Source organism: Culex quinquefasciatus, chromosome 2, assembly GCF_015732765.1.
Source record: "Culex quinquefasciatus strain JHB chromosome 2, VPISU_Cqui_1.0_pri_paternal, whole genome shotgun sequence".
Classification (NCBI taxonomy): Eukaryota; Metazoa; Arthropoda; class Insecta; order Diptera; family Culicidae; genus Culex; species Culex quinquefasciatus.
In genome coordinates, this window is record NC_051862.1 from 200,954,269 (window position 1) to 200,978,141 (window position 23,873).

The 23,873-nt window shown below is 35.6% G+C and overlaps 2 protein-coding genes across 2 annotated transcripts in view; one reads left to right on the forward strand and one right to left on the reverse strand.

The window, feature by feature from the left end:
- The window catches only part of LOC6036126, a 251,293-nt gene that overhangs the window by 30,310 nt on the left and 197,110 nt on the right, over positions 1–23,873 (forward strand). The window contains 1 exon segment of the mRNA XM_038252913.1: positions 16,733–17,691. Within this exon segment, the coding sequence (XP_038108841.1) occupies positions 17,623–17,691 (69 nt within the window). The 5' untranslated portion in view covers positions 16,733–17,622.
- LOC119766838 lies at positions 12,451–13,164 on the reverse strand. The gene is made up of 4 exons (XM_038252914.1): positions 13,075–13,164; positions 12,901–13,005; positions 12,707–12,832; positions 12,451–12,646 (listed from the first exon to the last, which is right to left on the reverse strand). Exons 1-4 carry the CDS (start codon positions 13,120–13,122, stop codon positions 12,515–12,517), a joined length of 411 nt encoding a protein of 136 aa, XP_038108842.1. The 5' UTR covers positions 13,123–13,164; the 3' UTR covers positions 12,451–12,514.

The window sequence follows — 23,873 nt, forward strand, 5'->3', positions numbered from 1 at the left end:
GCAAAATTTCTCTTCGAATAATAGAATCAGGATTTTTTTGTTCTCATCTTTTTGTTTGATTTTGATTGTAGCTTAAGTATGCCTTCTAAACTCCGCAAACGTGAGTTAGAATTTTTAAATCCAAGATGGCAGCCAAGATGGCAGTTATGAAATATTAAATAAATGCATTTTGTAATTTGATAGGCACTTAACTATTCAAATTTAACTAAAATGAGGCGAGTCAGGACTGTAATTTTTGTTAGTTTTCTGCTTTTTCATTCAGTTATTTCCGATCTATTTTTAATTGTCTTTCGAATTAAATAAATCAAGTTGGTTTTCTTTCAAATATTTATCAATTTCCAATATTTTCCCACCATGCATCGCGTGTTGATTTTCCAGGCCCAAGCCTTGCGTAAACATCGCCGGGATCGCCATTCTCCCGGAATATTCTACGGCATTAAAGTGCGCGCGGATGTGCATAAAAAGCAGCTCCACCAACCACCTCCACTGCAGACTGCAGAGCCGGAAACTGGGCGGAAAATCCTGTGATTTCGGCGAGCTAGAGAGCAAACTTGCCAACCAAGCCCACCCAACAGATGAGGGTGAAATTTTGGCTTCGTTCGTTCTCATCCCGCCGCCGGAATATTGATTGCTTCTTATTATTGAATGTTACTTTAGATAAGAGTTTTTATGGTAATTTCGTGGGTCTTTTAGAAGTGTTGTGGCACCGATTAAAGGGGTAACTAGCACGTTTGCCATTTTATTGCAATTTTTTTTTAAATCTGAAACAGTACGATGGTTTTCTTACTTTACGATACTATTTTTCTAGGTACTGAATTAAGTTACTTTTCAATTGTATGACATAATTTTTTTTAAGAAATGCTCTCACAGGAACTTAATTTATTTTTTTATGCACCGCGTGTGCCTTAATTTTCTTTCATGCAATTAATGGCCATACCTAAACAATAACTTTCAGTAAATATAAATTTTGCACGCGTGCCATTCCTGCTTGGCAGAAGACAGCAGCATAAATTTATGACTCCTAATGTTTCTGTGTCAGGATGGCCGCTTGGAAGGCGATACCAGGTCAGGATATGGCTTCATTATAAATCGCATCATGGCTTCGCATTCCTGGCCACAATGAAACACTATCCTCGAAGGGGGATTTAGGGCAAATTAGCATAATTTTTTTTTATTAAAATGTTTCAACTCTACCATCTTTTTCAGGAATAGACACAAAACATAACCTCAAAAAATGTTTCAAACCGATTCCCACCCCAATCTCCCCTACAAAAGACGATACCCAGTGCAGTGACCACCGCTGCAGGGGGGATCCTGCGTGAAATAGTTTTCTATTTCCAGCACACGACCCGGGCCGCGCGTTGTCCTGATTCGGGATAGGAGATCCTTTGCGCAAAACGCGTTTCATGCACACCATATGGTGGCGGAAAATTCGCTGGTGAGAATCCCAGCACCACCAGCCGCTCCAAGGTGTCGGCAAAGGATCTCTGTCATGTGGTCCAGGGACTGAGCGAAAGCGTGAAAATTAATTGTGCGCAAAACTATTTTTTTTTGTTTCAGGGCACGTCAGGAAATTTGACCTGGTAATGGCACCTTACTTGCGGAAGTATAGAGAGATAAATGGGGAATTTTGATGAACTCATAGTTCTGCTTTTAGAATCGAATGAAGAAACTTGTTTGATTTGTTACTTAAAGGATATATTTTACTACTAATTTTACAATTGCTTAAATCTAAATCTAACTTTCAGTAGAGCAATACTGATGCGTAAGTTGCTGAAGAAGATGCGTGGCGGGGTACGTCGGAGGCTGCATGTACATTCCAGGAATCCAAGTATGAACCGGACATGGCTTAGCGCACGGTTTCGGTTGGACAAGGTACACCTGAGGGTAGTGGAAGTACTGTCTCATAAACTGGTTGAAGGCACCATGAGTATGTCCTGCGACTTGTGGCACCAAGTACACGAGCCCCTCTGGAGTTTGTATCTGCTGGTATCCGTTCACCGGAACTACTCGCACATTGGGACCATAAACGGGTACGAAACACTGGTGACCCATCGGAGGCACCGCCGAACATGCCGGCATCTGCTCTTGCTTCACATTCTTAGACGGAACCGGTAAGCACTTGGGGAACCAAGGAGGCGAGATACTCCCGGAAACGGTTTCCGGAATGTCCAGAAACGGAACCGGCTTAGCTTCCTTCGTTTCCAACTCACTGATCCAGTCGGCAAATCCGGCAATGTCCTCGTTGAGTCACCCGGCTGCAGGCAGCAATCCCTGCGATGATCGTGCTCGCAGTGGTAACAGTAGTGAGGAGCTGGCGACGAGCTACGGCCTATGCGGCGCGTTGCACTCTGGTCCCAGTTCTTAATCCGCTGGTTATGCAGTCCGTGAGCTCGGTTCACCGGCTTCTTGTCCGCTTCCTTAGCTTTATTCTGCACCGGAACACGCACCGTGTTCCACTTGTGACGATTGCAGGTGTGTTCACCGTAATGGTACAGGTAGTTGTCCAAGAAGGGAGTCGCTGAAGGACGTTCTTCCTTCACGATCGGACGCACTTGTTCGGGTTGTGGACTCGGAGATCTGATTCGCTGGTTAAGCTGAGATTGAACCCACATCGCGGTTCGCTGGTTCTTCTCGGACTTTTTACAGCGGGCATGATGTTCGACGTGCTGTTTGGTGGTTTGAGCTGACACAAACTCTTTCCTTACAAAAGGACTCTGCTGATGGTTAATGGTAGGACCTTGAGGAGCCCAACTCACACGTTTCGGTGTAGATGGCTTATCGTTTCTTGGTGGACCGTTAAATTGATTCCGGTGTGGTGGTGAACTGTTGCCAAATCGTTGGTTTCGGTTAAGATCTGTATGATTTGGATGCTTGACCTTGTTGGAGTTCTCAGAATAATTCTTTGGAACATTGTGAGGATGCTGGTTTGGATCACGATTACGACTATCATGGCCACGCTGCCGATCACCACCACGAGCTTGCTTACGGAGAGCGTTGGTATGATATGTTACGTTCATGATTGCGATTGAATTGTATGTTATGGTTGGAACACTTCAAAGAAGACTGATATGGATCCACTAGATGCGCTGTAAGTTTTATACCATTATGTATGGTATCATTATATAGAACTTTACCTGACTAAGTGTATTATTCAGCTTACCTAATAATATCGAGACGCTCCGCATACGACAACACAAAATATTTACCTGTCGTTATGTCGTTGTCCTATTTAGGAAATGATTATGATTTTGAATACATAATAACAAAAATATTCTAAATTTTTGGAAAAAAAAGAAAATCTGTGCAAACAATACAAATTTTTAAAAAGAACCATGCCGATTGATTAATTTACTATAAATGTATGTTTTTTTCTATTTTACGATATTATCTATTAGGATGCAAAAAATAAAGTTGTCCATATTTAAGGGTTCTAAACAACTCTTCAAAAATTTAATGGAAATTTGCATGGGATTTTTTTTTATTTTGATATTTATAAAATTCACGTTTCACGCTATATTAAAACCGAACTCGCATTCGGTGGCCCTAGAAAGAGCTCAAAAACTTCCTCGAAGAGAGTATGGTTCTTGCTCCTAAAAAAGATACAGCGTCTTCAAAACTGGTTTAAAACGTAATTTTAGAGAAAAAACACGATACCTAAATTTATTTTTTTTAGACTTTTTTTTTAAATTTTTAACAATAAACAACAACTGATTTTGATTTCGTTTTTTTCCACTTGGTTCCAACAGAATATAACATATTTTCAAATGCTGATTAAAATCAGTAAACATTGGCCGTCGCCGTCGTGCTAACTTGTCGTACGTGCATTTTGGGCCAAATTGAGTTAAGAACGCCATTTTGTGCAGCTCACAATGCCACATCTTTTGACCTTCACAGCTACTTACTTCAACCAAACTTAGGGACAATGCACAGAATGGGTGTACCCCATTTGGCATAATGGACATTTGGCATAACGGGTTTTCAAGAAGGACGTTTGGCATAATGGCTTTTTTTTGTTTTGTTAAATTAGTATAATTTTTTGTAAAGAATAATAACTTATAGCTTTTTTCCTATTTTCTAAACAGATAGTTTTACTTTAAAAGCTTTATAATGCATTTTTTTCATAAAATTATTTAAAATTCTTTTTTAGAATGTGTCTATATAAAATTAAGATTTTTCTCCTTTTGAAATAGCAGCTAATTTTTGTATTATTTTTTTCTTTCTTTTATTTTAAATTCAACTAACAAAGAGATGTAAGTTTTGCCAGTCTTTAAATATTTTGCAATAAAGATTTTACACTATTTTCCCTTTTCCCTCCTTTTTTGAATTCAACCTGAAGAATGTATGTACATTTGCTCTTCATTAAAGAAATGCAATTAATATTGTTAAAGCAATTTTCTCTTCTTTAATTTTAAAACTAAAAGAAGGTAAAATCTCTCAAAATATGTGCAGTTTTTGTTTTTTTTTTTAAATATTTTGCAATTATTGTTTTTTTATGCAATTTTCCCTTCTTAATATTCAACCTTAATAAGGGATGTTCATTTTTCATTCTTTAAATATTTGACAAATGAGTTGTTATGAAATTTTCCCTTCTTTTAGTTTAAATTCAACTAGAGTGTCCAATTTCCCGGGGTTACAAATTTCCCGGGAAACGGGAAATTTTCAGCCAATTTCCCGGGAATTCCCGGGAAATTTGAAATTTATTGAAAATTGTAATGATCTTGGTTTTAATTAATATTATGCAACAAAATTGTATAGGACATCAACATTAATGGTTTAAATAAGTGTGAAGATCAATTAACAGCATGACTGCATGTAAAAAATCCTTCAACTACAAAAAGAAATGTATTTTGGTATTTTTTATGAGAATTATTTTTTTTTTAATGAATCCATAATCCACAATCATAAAATTTCTTTTTAACTTGCCTCTATGACCAGTTTATTGAAATGAGAAAAAAAAAAACATGCAGAATTTTTTTTTTCATGTCAAATACTGGTTTCAGCTCTTGAACAAATGGTAAAGCTTTTTAGTGTTGGTTTTACTCCAAACAACCCAATGTTTTCAAATATTTGAAGCAAGCTTTGAATATATTTTTGCATTTTTTGAGATAAATTAACATCATTTCCACAAAAAGTCTTCTATTTTTTCACATTTAACCCTCTAACACCAGTTATGGCACCAGTGCTCCATAATTCTTTTACTTCAAATTGTAATTTGTTTAGTACTAGGTATTCAACCAATTGTCTTTTAGCACACAAAAAAATAAAACAAAATCGTAAAAAAATCTCAATTTTAATTTGGAGGTAAGGAGTTAATATTGTTTAACATCAATCTGTTAAAAGCTTAACTAATTGTAATAATTTGATACTCATTAAGCAAGATCTATTCCCAGTTGCTTCAAAAATTAATATTAGCAGAAATAATTCTGATATCATAATTTCTGATAATCTGTATAATTATATATAAACCAAAAAATACATTTAATTGAACAAAATCATGTTGAGTTTTTTCATTCATTATTTTTGTAAAGCATTTTACAAAAATAGTTCCAAAATTTAAGAAAATGTATACTTCCGTTTGAATTTCGGGAATTCCCGGGAAATTTACAAATTTCCCGGGAAACGGGAAATATTTTTTTTCGGGAAATCCCGGGAATTCCCGGGAATTTTTTTCCCGGGACGGGAAATTGGACGCTCTAAATTCAACGTTTAGAAGGGAAAATCTCATAAAAAATACGTTTTGAATACTTGACAATTGCCTTTGTTTAGTTTATGAAATTTTCCCTTCATTTATATAAAATTAAACTTATAGAAGGAAAAGTCTCTTTAAAGATTCACATTTTGCCACTCTTCAAATGTTTGACAATCGCATTATTTTTATGATTTTCACCAACCTCTATTCAAAAAATCAATTTAATTAGCAATTAATTTTTTAAACAGTTTTCTCTTCTTTAAGATTAGTTTTAAATAAATACAAGAAGAGAAAATTGCATACACAACTTTATTGCAAAAATAAAGCAACAGAGAAAAAATGTTCAAAAATGATAGAAATGTTTAAAGAGAACATCTATAAGAGAATTTCCCTTCTTAAGTTGTATATGAAATATGGTAAAATTTCATAAAACAACTAAATTGCAAAATATTTAATGAAAAGTAAAATCGAAATCTGCAAAACAATTAATTTCATGAATTAATTAAAACAGTAAATCTTCAACATGGGTCATACATCGACATCTGACTACTCTTGTGTCACCAAGCTGTTGTGGCCAAGGCAGTTTAGTTATTGAGTTATTCTATTAAAGGTTCTTGGTGCAATTCCCGTAGACAACACTTTTTATTTTGAAGGATGAACTTTTTCTTGAAATTGACTCGAGGGCATAATTCTCTCGGTCATCTAGAACTGTGGATTTATTTAGAGATTTTTCCTTCTTCAAGTTAAATTATGATCAAAAGAAGGGAAAATTGCATTATAACAGCTCAATTGTCGAAAATTTGAAGAGGTTTTTTCATCATTAAGTTGAATTTCATATAAAAGGGAAAATTTTATTGAAAAAATATTATTGCTTATTATATTGAAAGGGGAAAATGTAAAGCTAACAAGAGATATTTTCTTTCTTTAAACTAAATTTTCAATAAAAATATCAAAATTTCATTAAAAAGATTTATTGTGAATTATTCAAAAAGGAAACAATTTACTGTTGGGGAAAAAATAAAGAGATACCTAGTTTTTCGAAAAAAAAAACTAACAGTAATCTCTGAAAGTTGAATAAAAAAGGCAAATAAACAATACATTTTCATTCGTGAAAATGAGAAGTACTTATAAAATAAAACAAAAAAAAAATCTAGTAATAATTATGCCAAACGTCCATTATGCCAAATGTCCATTATGCCAAACGTCCTTGATAATTTTTGAACGAGTTATGCCAAACGTCCATTATGAAAAATGTCCATTATGCCAAACGTCCCTGATGTATTGGACCAATTATGCCAAACGTCCTTCTTAAAAACCCGTTATGCCAAATGTCCATTATGCCAAATGGGGTACACCCGCACAGAATGGTTAGCCAAACAAAACGTGTTTGTTATTGTTTACATTGCGTGCTCTCGTTTTTGTTTATTCAAGGTCAAACATTGAAATGCGTTTTTCTCGGAACGTCAAAATGGCGGGTGCGACAAGATAGTACGACTACGTCGATTTGAAAAAAAAATGTAAAATTCAACAGAGATCAGGGAAATTACCCAAATGAGCAAATATCCAAAATTGTGACATTGATTTTTTTGAAAGTACTCAAAGTTCTTGCAATACCAAAAAAATATAAAATATGCCGTTATGCACACTTAGAAAATTTTCAAACAAATTTTTGGTTACCTTGGGGTTAAATCAATAATTCAATAAAATCCTCTTATTTTTTACTTTTTTTTAAGTTTAAGTGGTAGAAAGACCACATTCATGACTAAAAAAATTACTTGATAATATTTGTCAATCTTCCAATAGTACTAGGAGAGCGTTCTTTTATTACGTTATCTGCCGTTCTACGCATATTTGTCTCATGTCATTTTTTGACGATTCTTTTTTTTATTCATCACTTATTTTATTAGGTCCTACGACCAGCTTTTTTTTTTTTAGCAATTGGATTCTACAGTTAATAGTGATCAGAAATGGTTTTTAATCGTTTGTTTTTGCCGTTTTACATAAAAATATACTTAGGGCTTTAGAACCTTATTGTTAATTTTCTGCAACCTTCAAATTTTTAAATTTTTATGAAAGTTTTGGTACAAAGATCATGGCCAAAATAACGTCCTTGATCAAATTGATCAAGATTTTCCCATATTTCTATCCATATTAAGCAAAATAAACAAAATGATAACAAATTGGGTTATGGACACTTAGATTTGTGTAGAATAGGAATAAGTTGTCAAGTAAAATACTTTTTGTCAGGATAGGCCCGAGGTAAATTTTTCAAAATTGATTTCAAAATCCGTATTAAACCCTTTGTGGACGTACAAAGGTCAATATTCTCAGAAAAATAAGCTTTATCGTTGTGAACAACAATGACGGCAAATAGGGAATATTTTTTGATTTTTTTTTGCAGTCGTACAAAGAGTCATTGTACTTAGAAAAATAAGCTTTATCGTTGTGAAAAATATATCATCAATCTAGGCTAATTTAAGGCCTTATTATAGGTTAAAATAGTCCTCACATGCATTAACAAATAAACAGCTTATCTAACTATTACTCAAACAGTAACAAAATGCAAACGTCACGTCAATTTTGAGCTTGAAATAAGAATTCTATAAGAAATGTTTTGGTAATGTTTTTTAAGCATGATGGGTATTCACAGGCTCATAAATAACGCCCCAATGAAGGTAATAGACCAATGGACAATTTATCAACCATCAAGAATGAGATCACCTGCTGGCACCGAGAACGTACACAAACTCATCTTCTGCAAAATGATGGCTCCTCTTGCTAGTTCTCTGCCGTTCGCTTCCAGGTGTGAAAGTAACAACTCCACCTTAACGCATGAGCATTAATAACAATATCTATTATCGTCGAGGCTTTATTTGACATAAAAAAAAATAAACTTGATTTTTTATGTCAAATAACATATATTTTCTTGAAAAAATGTTTGGCCAAAATCATAAAAGTTCAATTTTATAAATTTTTTTTCACTGTGCCCCAGCAACTAGTGCGGGCCCGGGCAGAGCACCGGTTGGTAGGTTGTACATAATTAAATATATTATTGATTACTGTCCTGGCTGGCGAATGCTGGCCGAGGAGGTGCCCCTTTACGTCGCCCTTCGGGGGTCGTTTTACGCAAATGAATTTTCGTTTTGATAAATAGAACAATTTAACCCTGTTGTCGTCCGCCCTCACACTGCCGCCGTCTTCTCTGTCGGGGTGGAAAAATGGACCGTAATTGAATGCGAACGCACAATTGGACCCTCGGGGTCGGCAGCGCAAATGGACGGTGTGGTGCACGTGCCCCAGTGATGCCTCTATGGCCGCCCCGGACAAATGGCTAATGAAATTGAATTAATTCGATTTTATCGCTGGAAATTGAATGGCTTTGTTTGCAATTACGATTATTATCTTTTGAACTCGCTGACTCGCTCTCTTGGAAATGGCCGAGGCCTTTCTTCTGGCGATGGCATGTGCGATGTTCTGGGGGTCCGTCAACCGGAACCGAACCCAGGCCTCCGCGGACCAGATGGGTGCACTGATTTACATTGTTGTGCTGTGCGGAAAGAGAGTCAGAGAAAGAAGGTTGACCCTTTTAATGTTGGCTCGTACGTCATCGAATGGGACGGAAATTGAATCGAAAGTTGGATTGCTAATTGCCATTCAATTGGAAAGAAAGTATCTTCGTGATTGAGTCGGGAATGAATCGGAAGGTCATTTTCCAGACTGACTTTCGATTACGTTCTAAGAATTTAGTTTTTTTGCTTTAGTCCCTATTTTTAATAATTTGAAACTCAGTTTTTTTTTATAAAATTTTATATTTAAAGTCGTTCGTCTAAGAAAATTGAAGAAAAGGAATATTTTCAATTTATTGTACAAAATATTGTCCAGATGGCCCGAGGACGAATTAGAAGGTATTGGCCAAAAAGGTCTTCTTTGATACGTCGCTGTATATCTATATATTTTTTTTTAAATTTATCCTATCAATTAACTTCAGACATAATAATCCTTCATCATTTATTGTACTGTACAAGAAATTATCAACAGACAAGTTTTATGGTCTTTGTATGAACAATGACAATACAATATTATATTTATGAAATTTTTTCTCATCTGAGCAGTTCTCTTAGAATTCGGTCATTCGATTTTTTTGTATGTTTTAATCCGACTGAAACTTTTTTGGTGCCTTCGGTATGCCCAAAGAAGCCATTTTGCATCATTAGTTTGTCCAGATAATTTTCCATACAAATTTGGCAGCTGTCCAAAAAAAAAAATAAAATCGAAAATCTGTATCTTTTGAAGGATTTTTTTATCGATTTGGTGTCTTCGGCAAAGTTGTAGGTATGGATACGGACTACACTGGAAAGAAATGATACACGGTAAAAAAATTGTGATTTTTTTATTTAACTTTTTATCACAAAAATTTGATTTGCAAAAAAACACTATTTTTATTTTTTTTATTTTTTGATGTTTTAGAGTACATAAAATGCCAACTTTTCAGAAATTTCCAGGTTGTGCAAAAAATCATTGACGGAGTTATGAATTTTTTAATCAATACTTATTTTTTCGAAAAATCGAAATATTGGTCGCAAAATTTTTCAACTTCATATTTCGATGTAAAATCAAATTTGCAATCAACTTGTAGGTATGGAAAAACTACACTGAGAAAAAAAGACGCATGGTTAAATTTTTTTTTGGTGATTTTTTAATAAACTTTTTGTCACTAAAACTTGATTTGCATAAAAACACTATTTTTATTTTTTTTATTTTTTGATATGTTTTAGGGGGCATGAAATGTCAATTTTTCAGAAATTTCCAGGTTGTGCAAAAAATCTTTGACTGAGTTATGAATTTTTTAATCAATACTGATTTTTCAAAAAATCAAAATATTGGTCGCAAAAATTTGTCAACTTCATTTTTCCATGTAGAATTGGATTTTCAATCAAAAAGTAACTAAGTGAAATTTTGATAAAGTGCACCGTTTTCAAGTTATAGCAATTTTTAAGTATCTTTTTTAAAAATAGTCGCAGTTTGTCATTTTTTAAAGTTAGTGCACATATTTGCCCACTTTTGAAAAAAATATTTTTGAAAGCTGAGAAAATTCTTTATATTTTGTTTCTTTGAACTTTGTTGCTGAGATATTGCCATGCAAGTGATTAAAAACAGGTAAATTTTGGAGCAACATTTGAAAGGGGTGGTACGACATTGCTCTTACGGTCTTTGATTACACGCGTTTAAATGGGACGAAAGGCCGTAGTGTAAATGAGAATTGAAAAATATAAAAAACATTCCGATCTTGTCGAAAACAATATTTTCATTTTTTTAATCAAGACTATCATTTTAAATGGGCCAAACATTCAATATTGCGCCCTTTTAAAATATTAGTCTTGGTTTAAAATTTTTGATTTTTTTTTCTAAAGGATCCTGTTTTTAAACACTTGCATGGCTATATCGCAGCAAATATAGAGAATTTTCTCAGCTTTTTAAAAATAGTTTTTTTTTCAAAAGTGGGCAAACATGTGCACTAATTTAAAAAAATGTAAAACTGTAACTATTTTTAAAAAAGTTACGTAAAATCTGCTATAACTTGAAAACGGTGTACTTTATCAAAATTTCACTGAAGTACTTTTTGATTGCAAATTTGATTTTACATCGAAAAATGAAGTTGAAAAATTTTAGCTACCAATATTTCGATTTTTTGAAAAAGTCAGTATTGGTTAAAAAAAATTATAGCTCGGTCAAAGATTTTTTGCACTACTTGGAAATTTCTGAAAAGTTGGCATTTAATGTAACAATAAAAAAAAATAAAAAAAATTTAAAGATAGGAGGACTTTTGTTAATTTGATTTGGTTAACCGCGGTGGATTTTCTTGAAATAGTTCGAACTGTCAAAAATCCACCAAAGCATCTACCACATTGATCGCACAAAAATCTGTGGTAGAAAAGTTTCCACCGGTAGATCCGGAAGGTGCTGTGTCCTATTCTTCGCCTAGACCAGACCAAAATCCATGATAAAACTGACAGACCAAATCTGTCAGACCAAGACTGTCAGACCAAAGAGCAAAAAGTAAACAATCTTGGTCTTCGACTTAGGTGCACACAAATCATGAAAAGAAAATTTTGAAAAAGAATTTTATTTTTCCAATTCAATGACTGGGTTTGAACTGCAAAATTGAATGTACGTCAGAAAATGATTAAACAGTGCGGCGTCCTGTACACCGACAATTAAATAAGCAGTTAAATGCCTTATTCTTCAATTTTAATTTTAGATCGCGTTTTCTGTTTACACCTGAAAAATCTTGAAATTATTTATACGGATTTGTGATTCCTCTCTTTCCATCATCCCCTTGCGGTAGATGCTTTGGTGGATTTTTGACAGTTCGAATTATTTCAAGAAAATCCACCGCGGTTAACCAAATCAAATAAACAAAAGCCCTAGGGTTTCTTTTGCAAATCAAGTTTTAGTGACAAAAAGTTAGTTTTAGAGAATTTCTCATCTTCTTATTTTTTTTTGGAATTTAGTAAAGATTGTTTTTTGCTATTTTTAAGATGTTTGAAAATAGTGAATCTAGTCGTGAAAAAACATAAATGGACAACTTTTTCAAAGGACACTTTTTTTATCGAGTCGATGTTTTTGAGTGTTTGAGAGATGCATTTGGAGAGTACCTAAAAAAACTGCTCAAAAAGTTGAGTAAATGAGTGGCTATCCTAAACCTGTATAAATACACGTCAGCAATGTGATGGAATTAATGCGACAAACCACGTTGGTTCTTGAACATGCACGCATGTTGACTGAATTCAATTAATCAACAAGTCATTTTTATTACTGATCTTATCCTGACATGTTTCCGCTCTGAATGTTAGTCAAAATCAGCGTCATCATTTGATTGAGCTGCGGCAGCACGTTGGCAAAGGCGGTAACCGCTTCGGCAAACGTCTTTTCCGGTGGCGTTTTGGCGTTGCCCTGTTGGAAAATTAACGTTTAAAGGTTTTTTTTAGTTCGCACATTTTGTAAACCTCTTACCGGTTGAACAATCCACACGAGGTAGGGTGAGAATTTTTGGAAAGTGGAGACTAATTGAGTCAACTGTTTGTTGATGGCGTCCAAACTGGTGTAATCCTGGGCAGGGTCCAGCACTGGCATCGAAAGCTGGGTGAAAATTGTTGAAATTTTAAATCAAACTCATTTACGAAAACGCACTATTCCAATTATCGCACCTGGCCCAGGAACTGTGCGAAAAAGGGAAGGGACTTTCCAACCAGGGAGGTGAGCTGGGTGATGAGATCGCCGATTGTGGGCGGAGCTTGACCGCTGACTGTGTTCTGTAAGTTTAATAAAAGTAGCACTAGAATTCACGAAGTACTCAATACATTTTAAGGATTTCTTTTTACCATCGCACAGATCACGACAAGCAACGTAGCAAGGGAGAACCACTTCATTTTCGCACAACGTTTGCTTCTACACCAGGTTTAAAAAATAACTGTGACGAACTTCGGTCGAGATTGATGGTTTTTATTGAATGCACTGCAGTCTGGTGAATGCGTGGAAATTTTCTAAAATTTAAAGATTTGAACAGCTAAGTAAACACCAAACACGGAATGTGTGCAAATTGATCACTCCGATGGCAATGAAAATTAGTTAATATAATTAACGCCAAAAGAGTTAGATTTATAATTCAAGCTTGGTAGCTTTATGTAATTTTTAAAGTCGAAAATATTTTTTTAGATCGAAAATGTTAAACAAAAATTAATTTATTCATTTATCTCTGCACTAAACTTATCAACATGCATCTTTCATTACGTAGACACCGGGCCATGTGTGCCAATTGTACAAATATGGTTTGTACGCAAACAGTCTATCCAAGGTTTCAAGGTTTAGCCTGTGTCGCACGTTGCTATTCATGATTGGTTGGCGAAAATTTGGCGCACCTACCTAAATGCACCAGATTGTTAGCAATCATTGCTGTGGATAGTTTGCTAGTCACAACAAGTGTAACAGAATTGCGTGGATTAAAACATTACATTAGCAGTTTTGGTTTTCGATAGACAGAAATGCAAGAAAAAAAAGTTGAGTGATATTTGTAGAAGGCGCATAATCTTTTTTGGAAATTGAAATTATAAAAAATCTCAATACTGCCCATGTTTGCATAAATGTCCCATATGCAAAAACAGCAAGCTGAGAAAAACGCATTTGAAGTTTGTCCCATACATAAGGCTACGTGTTGAGTTTTTGCAAAAAAACTGGATTTCCTCCTGATTTTTAGAACAAAGTACTGGATGTTATAGGTTCTTTCGAAAGAGCACACAATTTTGAACCAAACTGAATCAATAACTAGAAATCGATGAAAATGCATATGGGACATTTATGCGATCAGGGGCAGAATAGCTGTTTAGCAAAACATGCAGTGTTGCTTGTAGCCGGGAAGGTCTATTTCAACTAAAATATGTAATAAGGAAAATTATATACTCTTTAGACCTTTTTCTAAAGTATAAATAAAAAAAAATATTGTTATTGAAAAGATCAGACAATTTTGCAAAAGTTTCATTTTTCAACATTGAAAATCGGATCAATAGTTTCTGAGATATCGTCAGTTGGAAATTATAAGCTTATTAGATGACTCTTAGAGAAATTAATTTTCACCGATTGGCATTTTTGTGAGACTGTATCTCAGAGATTAATTGCTCGATTTTCAAAGCCACAGAGAGAAAATTATAGAAATTTTCTCAAGTTTTAAGATGTGCTTTTTTCAAGATTGTTTTTACTCACATTAATGTGAAGTAGCTTTAACTTGAAAACGGTAGATTTTATCAAAAAGTTGTAAAGTACTTTTCAATTGCAAATTTGCTTTGCTTTAAATAATGATTTTTCATATTTTTTGACTAGATTATCTATATTCTTCAAAAAAAAAAAACATTTTTTTTTCAAAAATACAAATCTCTTAAACAAGATTTCACACCATCACGCATTATAATTCAAAAATGTCTTTGTTTGTCCCCTAAAACACATAAAAAATTCTAAAATGATATAAAATTATTTTCTTTGAAAATTTTAAAAATTATATTTTTTCCGCGTCCCTTTTTTCTGAAAAGACCAAATTATAACATTAAACTTCGCCCAAGACACCAAATCGATCATAACATTCCTTCTCGAGATGAAGAATGTCATACATCTTTTGACATAGGGAATGCATGAACAAAGTTTCATCCACATCAAAAAATGTAGTTTTAAAAACTCGCGAGATTTACAAAATTGTATAGAACTACTCATAGTTGAAAAGTTTTTCTTAATAATACTTATTTTCTATCAAAAGAAACTTTAAAAAACTTTATGAAAAACAACTGATTAATTTTTGATGAATTTTATTTATAGATTTTTTAGGTTATGATTTTCCGAAAATAGCATGAGAAAGTTAACAGAAGTAATAAAAATTATAACGTATATTATGATTTTGAGTATGGAACATCACTAATAGTATCATATAAATATTTTTTTACTTATGATAAAAAATATCAAATAAGTTTTTTTTAAATTGAACATTTTTATAGAATTTAAGGGAAGACTACTGAAAGGGCCAAATGATTCGATTAAAGCCCTTTTGAAATGTGAGTCGTGATTATAAAATTCTGTTTTTTTTTTACATTTTTGAAATATTTTGTTTTTTTTTTGGTTCTCAATACTTTTCGAAAGTTATTATATAAAACAAAACGTCTGTCTTACCCGGTTGCCAATAAAAATTCACCTTTTGTTTACTAAAACATATAAAATAATACAACAAAACCAAGGGGATAAAGTCAGTCAAAATCGATTTTTGTGATAAAAAGTTAGTTAAAAAATTGCTTTTTTTCCATTCACCCATTTTTTCCAAATATGTAGTCCTAATTGTAACCCACAACTTTGCCGAAGACACTAAGACGATCAGAAAATCCCTGCTCAATATACAGATAACAGTTACAAGATACAATGAAAAGTCAAATAAAAATCTAATTATTCTACAGCACTGCCTTGGCGTTCTCAATTGCAAGATTCCTACTCGAAACTAGGCGTCCGAAGGCTTGATTGTTGAGGCAATTGCAACCCTTTTTTTACACCTTAGCTTCCATCCACCCCGGGATTAGAACTGACGACCTTTGAATTGTGAGTCCAACTGCCTACAAGCGACTCCACCGAGACAGGACCCACGGAGACGATTCCTAAACCTGGACTGAGCTATCGACCTAACCCTCTAGGTTAGACCGGGGCCAACATTTATTTCCCCGTCCGATGGAAGGCGTGATCAGACAAATCTCGTCTCGAAAAATGCCACCGGGACCGTCTGGGATCGAACCCAGGCCGACTGGGTGAGAGGTAACCACGCTTACCCCAACACCACGGGTCCCGGCCACAATGAAAAGTAGATCTTCTAAAACGTAGAGAATTGCTCAATTACGAATAACTTGAAACGTTTGGTAGGGTATGTCTACGTCTCCTTTATTCCCTGTTGATTCTATGACATGTGGGTTCGTTCACAAAATCTGTCTCAGGTATGATAACATTGTAATAGAATATTTAAAGATAATTCAGCAAATAGAAATTCCTTTTTGTTGAAAACTCATAACCCTTGTTGTCTTGCATCGCTTTCCGGGGTTTGAAAACAAAAACTCATTTTCCTCACCGTAATTCAAAAGAAAACACAGGACAATAACTGTTCAAAGGAGAAAACAAAAAGCAAAAGACAAAGTCGAAGAAATTCCTTACCATGAAACACACACACACACACAAACAGCAAAGAAAATAGAAGCTCTTTGAAAATCAATACGACGGCATCGATGACGTTTGGTGGGGGAGGGAGTGGGGCGTCGTGACGTCCATCGTCGCGCCGTTTTTCCACCCAAGGGCTCTTATTGCGGAAATAGCCACCGAGCCGTGAATGGGCACCAGCACCAGGAAAAATGAGAAAATTTAATTTTTCCATTTTTCTTTCCGCTGCCCGGTCACTTGGTCGAAGCGTAAGGGGAGGACGAAGTTTCGAAGAATTCCCACAAATGAACCGGTTTGTTTATTTCATTACAGGCAACCCATGAGCACTGAGGGGACTGGCCCACATCAGGAAGACACCAGCCAGTAGAAGTTACTAGCCGCCACAGCACACGCCGTCGTAACGCGTGACCAAGAAGTTTCGGGTGAGGCGTTCACGGAGACACAAGACTGAGTCGTCGTTGAGTAACTTCGGGTTGGAGAAGAGTCCGCGTACCCTAAAATATCAGCAAAAAAAAAATATCGTGTTAAAGTGTTCAATAAATAATCTAGTTTTATTTCCTCGGTGGAAGTTGTGAATACTCGAAGAAGACACCCCATCCTACCCTCGAGATATCGTTAGAAATCGCGTTACGAGTTCGATGTAGTGGAAAATGTCCTACCTCCAGAGAATTATAGGATGTTTGTGAGCAAGTAAATTTTATGTTAGAGGTTTTACGAGAGTCTTTACGTTGAAGGTTTCCCCAATTTCCGCATTGTGCAGCACAACAGGCAAATTTCGCTAAATTATTAAATAATTTATAGCTCCAATGAAAAATTGGCCCCATTTCAACCAACCAGGAGCGCGTGTCATCGAGCGAAAAGTGAGGCAATTTCCGGCCGTAATCGAGCCCTGCCTGGAAGCAGAAGGTGATGAGGGAAGGTGAAAATCGTGCCCATCGTAAAGATCCCTAATTCAATTTCGAAAAAAAGGTGTGTGTATCTTCAGGAGCGTGATGAACGCAGAACATCGACGAGTGGCGCAAGTAACGACGACGACGATGCTGATGGCGAGGCACTTGTGATAGCGAAATATATATTCTAAAAGGTGCTGCTGCTGCGTGAGAAATATCTTGTGAGTGCGTTTGAAGTGAGTGAGTGAAGGAGTGATATTTTTGTTTGGTTCAGAGAAGAGAGGCAGCGAAGCAGCAGCCGAGCGCAGCAAAATGTACGTCGAGTACGGCGAACGAAGGAACAACGAACGGGACGCGATGATGGCCGGCAACAAGTTTATGGTGAGTAGCTTTTAGAGGAAATATTGTTTGCTATTTTACAAGAAAGAAACATAAAAAAAGATTTTGTTTTTATTTGATGCCTTAACATTCCAACGCCCAAGGCTCCAAAAATGTTGGAACGGTAACTTCAACTCAATGGTTCTCGGGCATAACTTAACCAATCAAGATAATTTTTCTTTCCAGTGATTTGTTAAGATGTCTAGATGATCCTAGAACTTTGCAGAACTTAATTTGAACAAATCTGTAATTTCTGCGATCAAAAACATCGTTCCAACTTTTTTTTCGCTCCAAAAATTTCGCGGAGGCAGTCGTTTTAAAAAAAGTGGAACGATGTTTTCGGTCGCAGAAATTACAGATTTGTTCAAATCAAGTTCTGCAAAATTTTAGGATCATCTAGACATTCTTACAAATCACTGGAAACAAGAATCGTCCCGATTGGTTGAGTAATGCCCCAAAACCAGCGAGTTGAAGTTGCCGTTCCACCTTTTTTGGGAGGCTTGGGCGTCCGTGTAAGTTGGACATGCGTTGGGCGTTCCAGTGTTAAACTGAAAATCTACCCGAGAATTTAATTTTGTTCGTAATATCTCGAATTCTTCTTAAATAATTTATGTATCTAATTTGGTCATAAAATCAATTTCCCATCATTAACCAACAAAAAAATCTCGAAAATTCAGGCCTGAAAGGGTTAAAGTAATGCTTTGTTAAAAAATTAGTAAAATAAATAAACTTATGGAAACTTTTGCTCCGAAGATTTGAAAAAGTTGGTCGTCGTCGATCATGGCCGTTCATGGTCACCCGCAACAGATATGGACGACGAAACAAAGAGAAAAGCAAAAAGTAACTTTTTCAAAACTTTTTTTTCTTAAAATCGCGATAACTCGTGATGTTTATAAGCAAACTCCTTATGTCTATATATCAAATTTTTTGTAATTGTCTGCTCTACAACTTTGTAGAACACTGTTACACTCTAAAAAATAACTCTGCAAAGTAAGAAAAAAACATGAAATTTTAAAATGATTTTTTTTGTTCTAAATGAAAAAATGACCCTTCTGGGTCAATGTAGATTCGAAAAGTACATTAAATTTCCCATAAAATGACATGTTCCAAAATTTTTTACAGTCAAGTAATGGAAAATGGGAGAATTTTTAAAACTTTTTTAGTGTTTTTTCGATGAAAAATACGTTTTTTCGGAATTCTGAGTACGCCATCAAATCGGGCGTCTAATTTTACATAAAAGTCCCTTTGACACCAAATTTCTATCTCATCACCGTTTCAGGCTGCAAATTATTGAAAAACACCTCTTTTTTCGCATGCTCAAAAATGGAAGGGGTCGTACCGCCCCTCCGTCACGAGATATCAAAAAACGGACCTCGGATTCGTGATCAGGGACAAAAGTTACCCCTTAGGACAAAGTTTCACGCAAATCGAAGAGGGGTCGGGGCAACTGCTGTGTGAGTTGGCGGAGAATTACCCAAATAGATTTTTTTTTAAATCAAGAAGATCGCTATTTTATTTCAATTTGCTAGGTGTTTTGATTTTAATCCATTTTAAATTGCTTTCAAGCTTACGTATTGTATATGTAAACATAGGGGAAATATACCCATTTTAAGCCTAATAAGCAGTCGTGTTTGAATGATGCTGGATAATCTGGAGTGTTCCTTGAAATTTACTGAAACCAAGCTTCTGGGAAAAAAGCCAACAAGTAGATCAACTTTTTCTGAACATTTCTGTTTATTTCCACTTTAACTAAAAGTTATTCTATTTCTTTTACAAGCATTTGAAAAAAAATATTTCCAAAATGTATTCTTATCAAACGAATGCATTGGGCCACGCCCATTTTTCTATTTTCAGCTTAGTTCTTTTTTTCTTCCAGCGCTCTTTTGGGTCTGCTTAGTGCTGCCAAAATTGATGAAATTTTAAGCGAACACTCACGAAAAGTAGCATGTATAGAGAATATTTCCTGGCAACACTGGCTCACTCCAACAGGCGCTGCGGTGGTGTTGGTAGCCACCCTTTGTTCTTTATTTGCCTTCGCTTCTCTCTCGGTTTTCTTCAGCCTTCGATTGGAATGGGTCGTCAAAATTGAAACGTCAAAAGACTTGGCGCGTTTGTTTTTTTTCATGGCGCTTGCTAATTATTTACATGTTTCGGGATTATTTTCAAAGTGAGTGACCAACTAATGTGCAAAAGAACATGTTGCCGAAAATTGGGGCCAGTTGTGTATCGAAAGCGCCGAGAAAAAATAAGCGAAAGTGAGAAGTTGATTTTGGCGATATTCATTAAGCGTTTGAGGGTTTCTCGAGTGTGTCACTGTGTGTGCCAACAAAATGATGAGAAGTGGTCTCGCAAAATAGTAATTATGATCAAAAGTGCATGGAAATTGATCTTTTTGGCAAGTAAATGCCATAAATTTGCGTGCTTACTTGAGGCGGTGCTGTTGCTGGTAAGTTTATTACCTAAATAGTATTTTTGGAGCTTTAATCGAGCATCAAACTCTCCATATGACGAAGATAGGTGTTTGATTGGAAAGGGTATGTTTCCCCTAAATATGGTTAATGTTCAAAAAGAGTTTTTTTTTGAATTATCATGTCCTGTATGGAGTAAAAACTTGCATCAATATTTAATGTTTGCAAATTGATTAAAGATCATTATCCTCGCTGGAATGAATTTCCACTGAAGTCCATAATGCCCTATAAAACTTTTCAATTTGATTCGCAAAGAAGAAATCATTCAACTGAGCATTTTTCCCAGAAGCTTTCAGATTTCCAACCAGCACATAATTCAGTTCCCAAGTAAACAGCGAAAAATGGCGACTCTGGAAAGGGGATTTTTTTCTGCGAATGTCCTCGTCGACGTCTCGTCTTATTCGCCGGTCGTCGCCCCTAATGGAATTTTCAAGTAATTGGATGAAAAACACGGTTTCCATTGATTTTTCAATCTACGGCGCGGTTCGAAACTGTGCGTTGGCTGCGGCGAACTTTGCGGAAACATTTTTTTTATGCCGTTTGGGCAGGGAGTCAGTTGTCAACGTTTCAACTTTTGGCGGGGGGAAATGAAAATTGAATCAGTCAGTAGAATTGTCAGTTAATGGTGGTACGTAAGCGTCAATTTTACATCGTAATGACATGAAGATGCGAAAATTGTTTGAGCGATTTTTAAGGCTTTCAATGTTTTTAAGTGCTGTTCGTTTAGATGTGACCTTGAGTTGTTTTTCAATTTTCAAAAAGTTTTCCATTATGTTTCAAGAGGGCAACCTACCCAACCCCCGCCTAAACACCCCACCGATATCCACCGAGTCGTGAAAGCTCGCTCGCGAAAACGAACAACTTGAGGACACACAACTTTCCAGGTCATTATTTCAATTTTGCTTCCGCTGCGAGATGAGTCTATTGTCGTACACAATTTCGCCGATGATGGATTGCTTTCGAGGGGGGCTTCATGAGCTTTAGCTCACGGGCTATGTGTCCTGAACGAAAAACAATTTCCCGACAAACTCATCTTCCCTCTCCGTGCAAGCAGTTGATGCTGTTTCCGTTGTCGTCGTTGTCCTGCCTCTACACGGTGATTGATATCGGTTGTCCTCGCAGATTCGTAGGCAGATAACTATAGGTATCACGCTATCTTCTGGTTCTCTATAGCTCTTTTTTTGTTGATGAAGCGCAAACTGTGCACAGATAGGTTGGAGTGATTTCATGTCATAGATATGAAATTGCACTTATTTCAGTTCTTTTTTATCGACTTGAAGATAGGAAACTGTAAGACAATTTTAAATTTCAAAGAATGCATCTACTTCAAATTGATAATGTTTGGTTCAAAAATACGATATTTTATGACAATCTTCAAACAGACTTTGAGAATTTCCACTGATCCATTACTTTGCGAATAATCCCACAAATGTTATTACAAAGGTTTGCAGCTAATGTCACTGTAAGCGAGTTAATTATACTTCCTGGAAAGCTCTGAACTCATCACTACATTCGACATTGGAAGAGAAACACAAGCTGGACGTGTTTTGATTTAACAATTAAACTTCACATTCGCCGAAACCGTTTTCAACAAGAGAATCCAATAACTTAGCTACTGTTGACGTCAGCCATCTCTCGTCATTACCGACGACTGTTTGTTGAATTTGTGGGAAAATCCAAACAGTTGCCACTTTCGAAACGATATGACGCAATTTTCGCCTGTACCGTCATGTATAGATTTGAATAACATACGCTTGGGGAACCACCAGCAGTTGAGGACAATCGCCAGTTAACTCTGTTCTTAGAAATTGATCCATTCTCGAGAAGTGTGTGTGGGCTTTATATGTGGATGGTTTAAAATATTTATTTCAAGATTATAAGCTCAAGCCACACTGCATACTGCTTCATGTCTTAATCCCACTAGAGGTCTTACTCCATTAGTGTCCCACCAAAGTGATTCCAGTCTGATAATTGTCATCCTCCTTATATGGCTCAATCAAAATGGCAATCAGCGAACTATTCGCCAAGATTCGGAATCGTAACAGAATCATCCTCCCCGTCGTACTTTTGTCGAATGACTCAGCAGCAGTGGGGCAGAATCCCGCCAGCCACCATAAATCGATATCGTCGCTTCTTTTGCAACCGAGCAAAAGCTCAAGACAGAAAGAGGGGCAATTAATTTCCGTTTCGAGATCTATCAAAAAGAGCTGAGTTATTGCTGATGATGCTCGCGTATTCGTAACGGCTGCTGGGAGCTGAGGGATTCTCTTGAAAACCGAAATTTTCAAATTTGACTTTGTCAATTGATATTTTGTGTACTAGTTCAAGTTTTTTAAAGAGTGGCCAGGTAATCTTCTTCAATCTTGTAACATACCGTCAGCAGAGGTGACATTTGGTCTGGGTAATGAGATTGGATTATACAATTGTCTGAACATTTGACTCAATACCATTCCTGCTGAAGGTGATTAAAAAAATAATAATCGAGATATGTTTTTCTAAAAATATGTTTTAATTCTTTCTGATCTGTTTTTATTAAATTTATTTTTAGTAATTTTGGGCAAATAACTGATATCACAGTACGGAATTATTTTTCAATGTGAGCTTATCAGCACTTGAGTAATTCTCCACCAAAATCGGATATGTACTTTATTTCTATCCTTTGAATTGACTCAAGCCTATGACTAGAGAAGCCATTATGTGTCACTGGTTTACCTATAAAATGTTGCGTAAATATTTGGAAATCTGTATCTTTCAATGGAATTTTCTGATGAATTGATGTTTTCGAGAAAGTTGAAGGTATTTATTTTTGTTGTCGATTTTCTAATAAACTTTTTTCATAATAGTTAAATTTCCCAGAGTCTATAGTTTTCACTTTTTTATTTTTTGTTATGTTTTAGAGGAAAAAACCCCAAAACATTTGAGGCATGGAAAAGTATGAACAAAAATATCCGCCAAGTTATGATGATTGAAAAAAAGTTTTTTTGCAAAAATATAAAAAAATATTCGAAATTCTTTTTTTTACATTTTTTTGATAAAATTCACCGTTTTCAAGATATAGCCTATTAAAGTTTAATTTTACTGTAAAAATCCAGCTTTTAGATTTTGTTCAATAGTGTCCATGATTGTCCATTTGATCAGTAGTGCGGTGCTTGTGGGACGCGCAGTCCTGTTTTTTCGTGTTATTTTCCATCTCTTTTGTGTCGCTGTTCGAGTGCAGGGGTGATTGGTCATTATAATTAAATAATGGCATCAGTAGTGCGGTGCCTGTGGGGACGCGCGGTTCTGTTTTTTTCGTGTTATCTTCCGTCTCTTTTGTGTCGCTATTTGTGTACATGGGGTGATTGGATTTCTTCTTCTTCTTTTTTCATTTATTTTTAGTTCGCGCGTTCGTTGGCCGATGAATTTTATTTTTGTTCTCTTCGTATAGTTTTCGATAGAAACGATGGATTAGGTCCTTTCTATATCATCGAGGATCGGAAGGCACGTCGACGAATATGTTTTAAGGCTTATGCGTTCATCGGAACGCACGCCGACGGAGAATTTCTGGAGAATCGCGGTCGAATTAATACTATATTTAAATCCCTAGATAGGTACCTTTCCGCAGCCGGCTGCCTAAGATTTTTAAAATTTCAACCGATAAACAAATTGCTCATGGTCGCATCACCTACCACAGTGAATCCTGACCTCATACCCATCTTACTAACCCCTCAAAACTCA

What these genes read in the sequence shown, in the direction of transcription:
- LOC119766838 (XM_038252914.1), bottom strand. Translation starts at nt 13,122, where the DNA reads ATGAAGTGGTTCTCCCTTGCTACGTTGCTTGTCGTGATCTGTGCGATG. An exon ending in TTGTCGTGATCTGTGCGATG is followed by an intron (nt 13,006 to 13,074) that starts GTAAAAAGAAAT and finishes TTAAACTTACAG; the next exon opens with AACACAGTCAGCGGTCAAGC. An exon ending in TCGCACAGTTCCTGGGCCAG is followed by an intron (nt 12,833 to 12,900) that starts GTGCGATAATTG and finishes ATTTTCACCCAG; the next exon opens with CTTTCGATGCCAGTGCTGGA.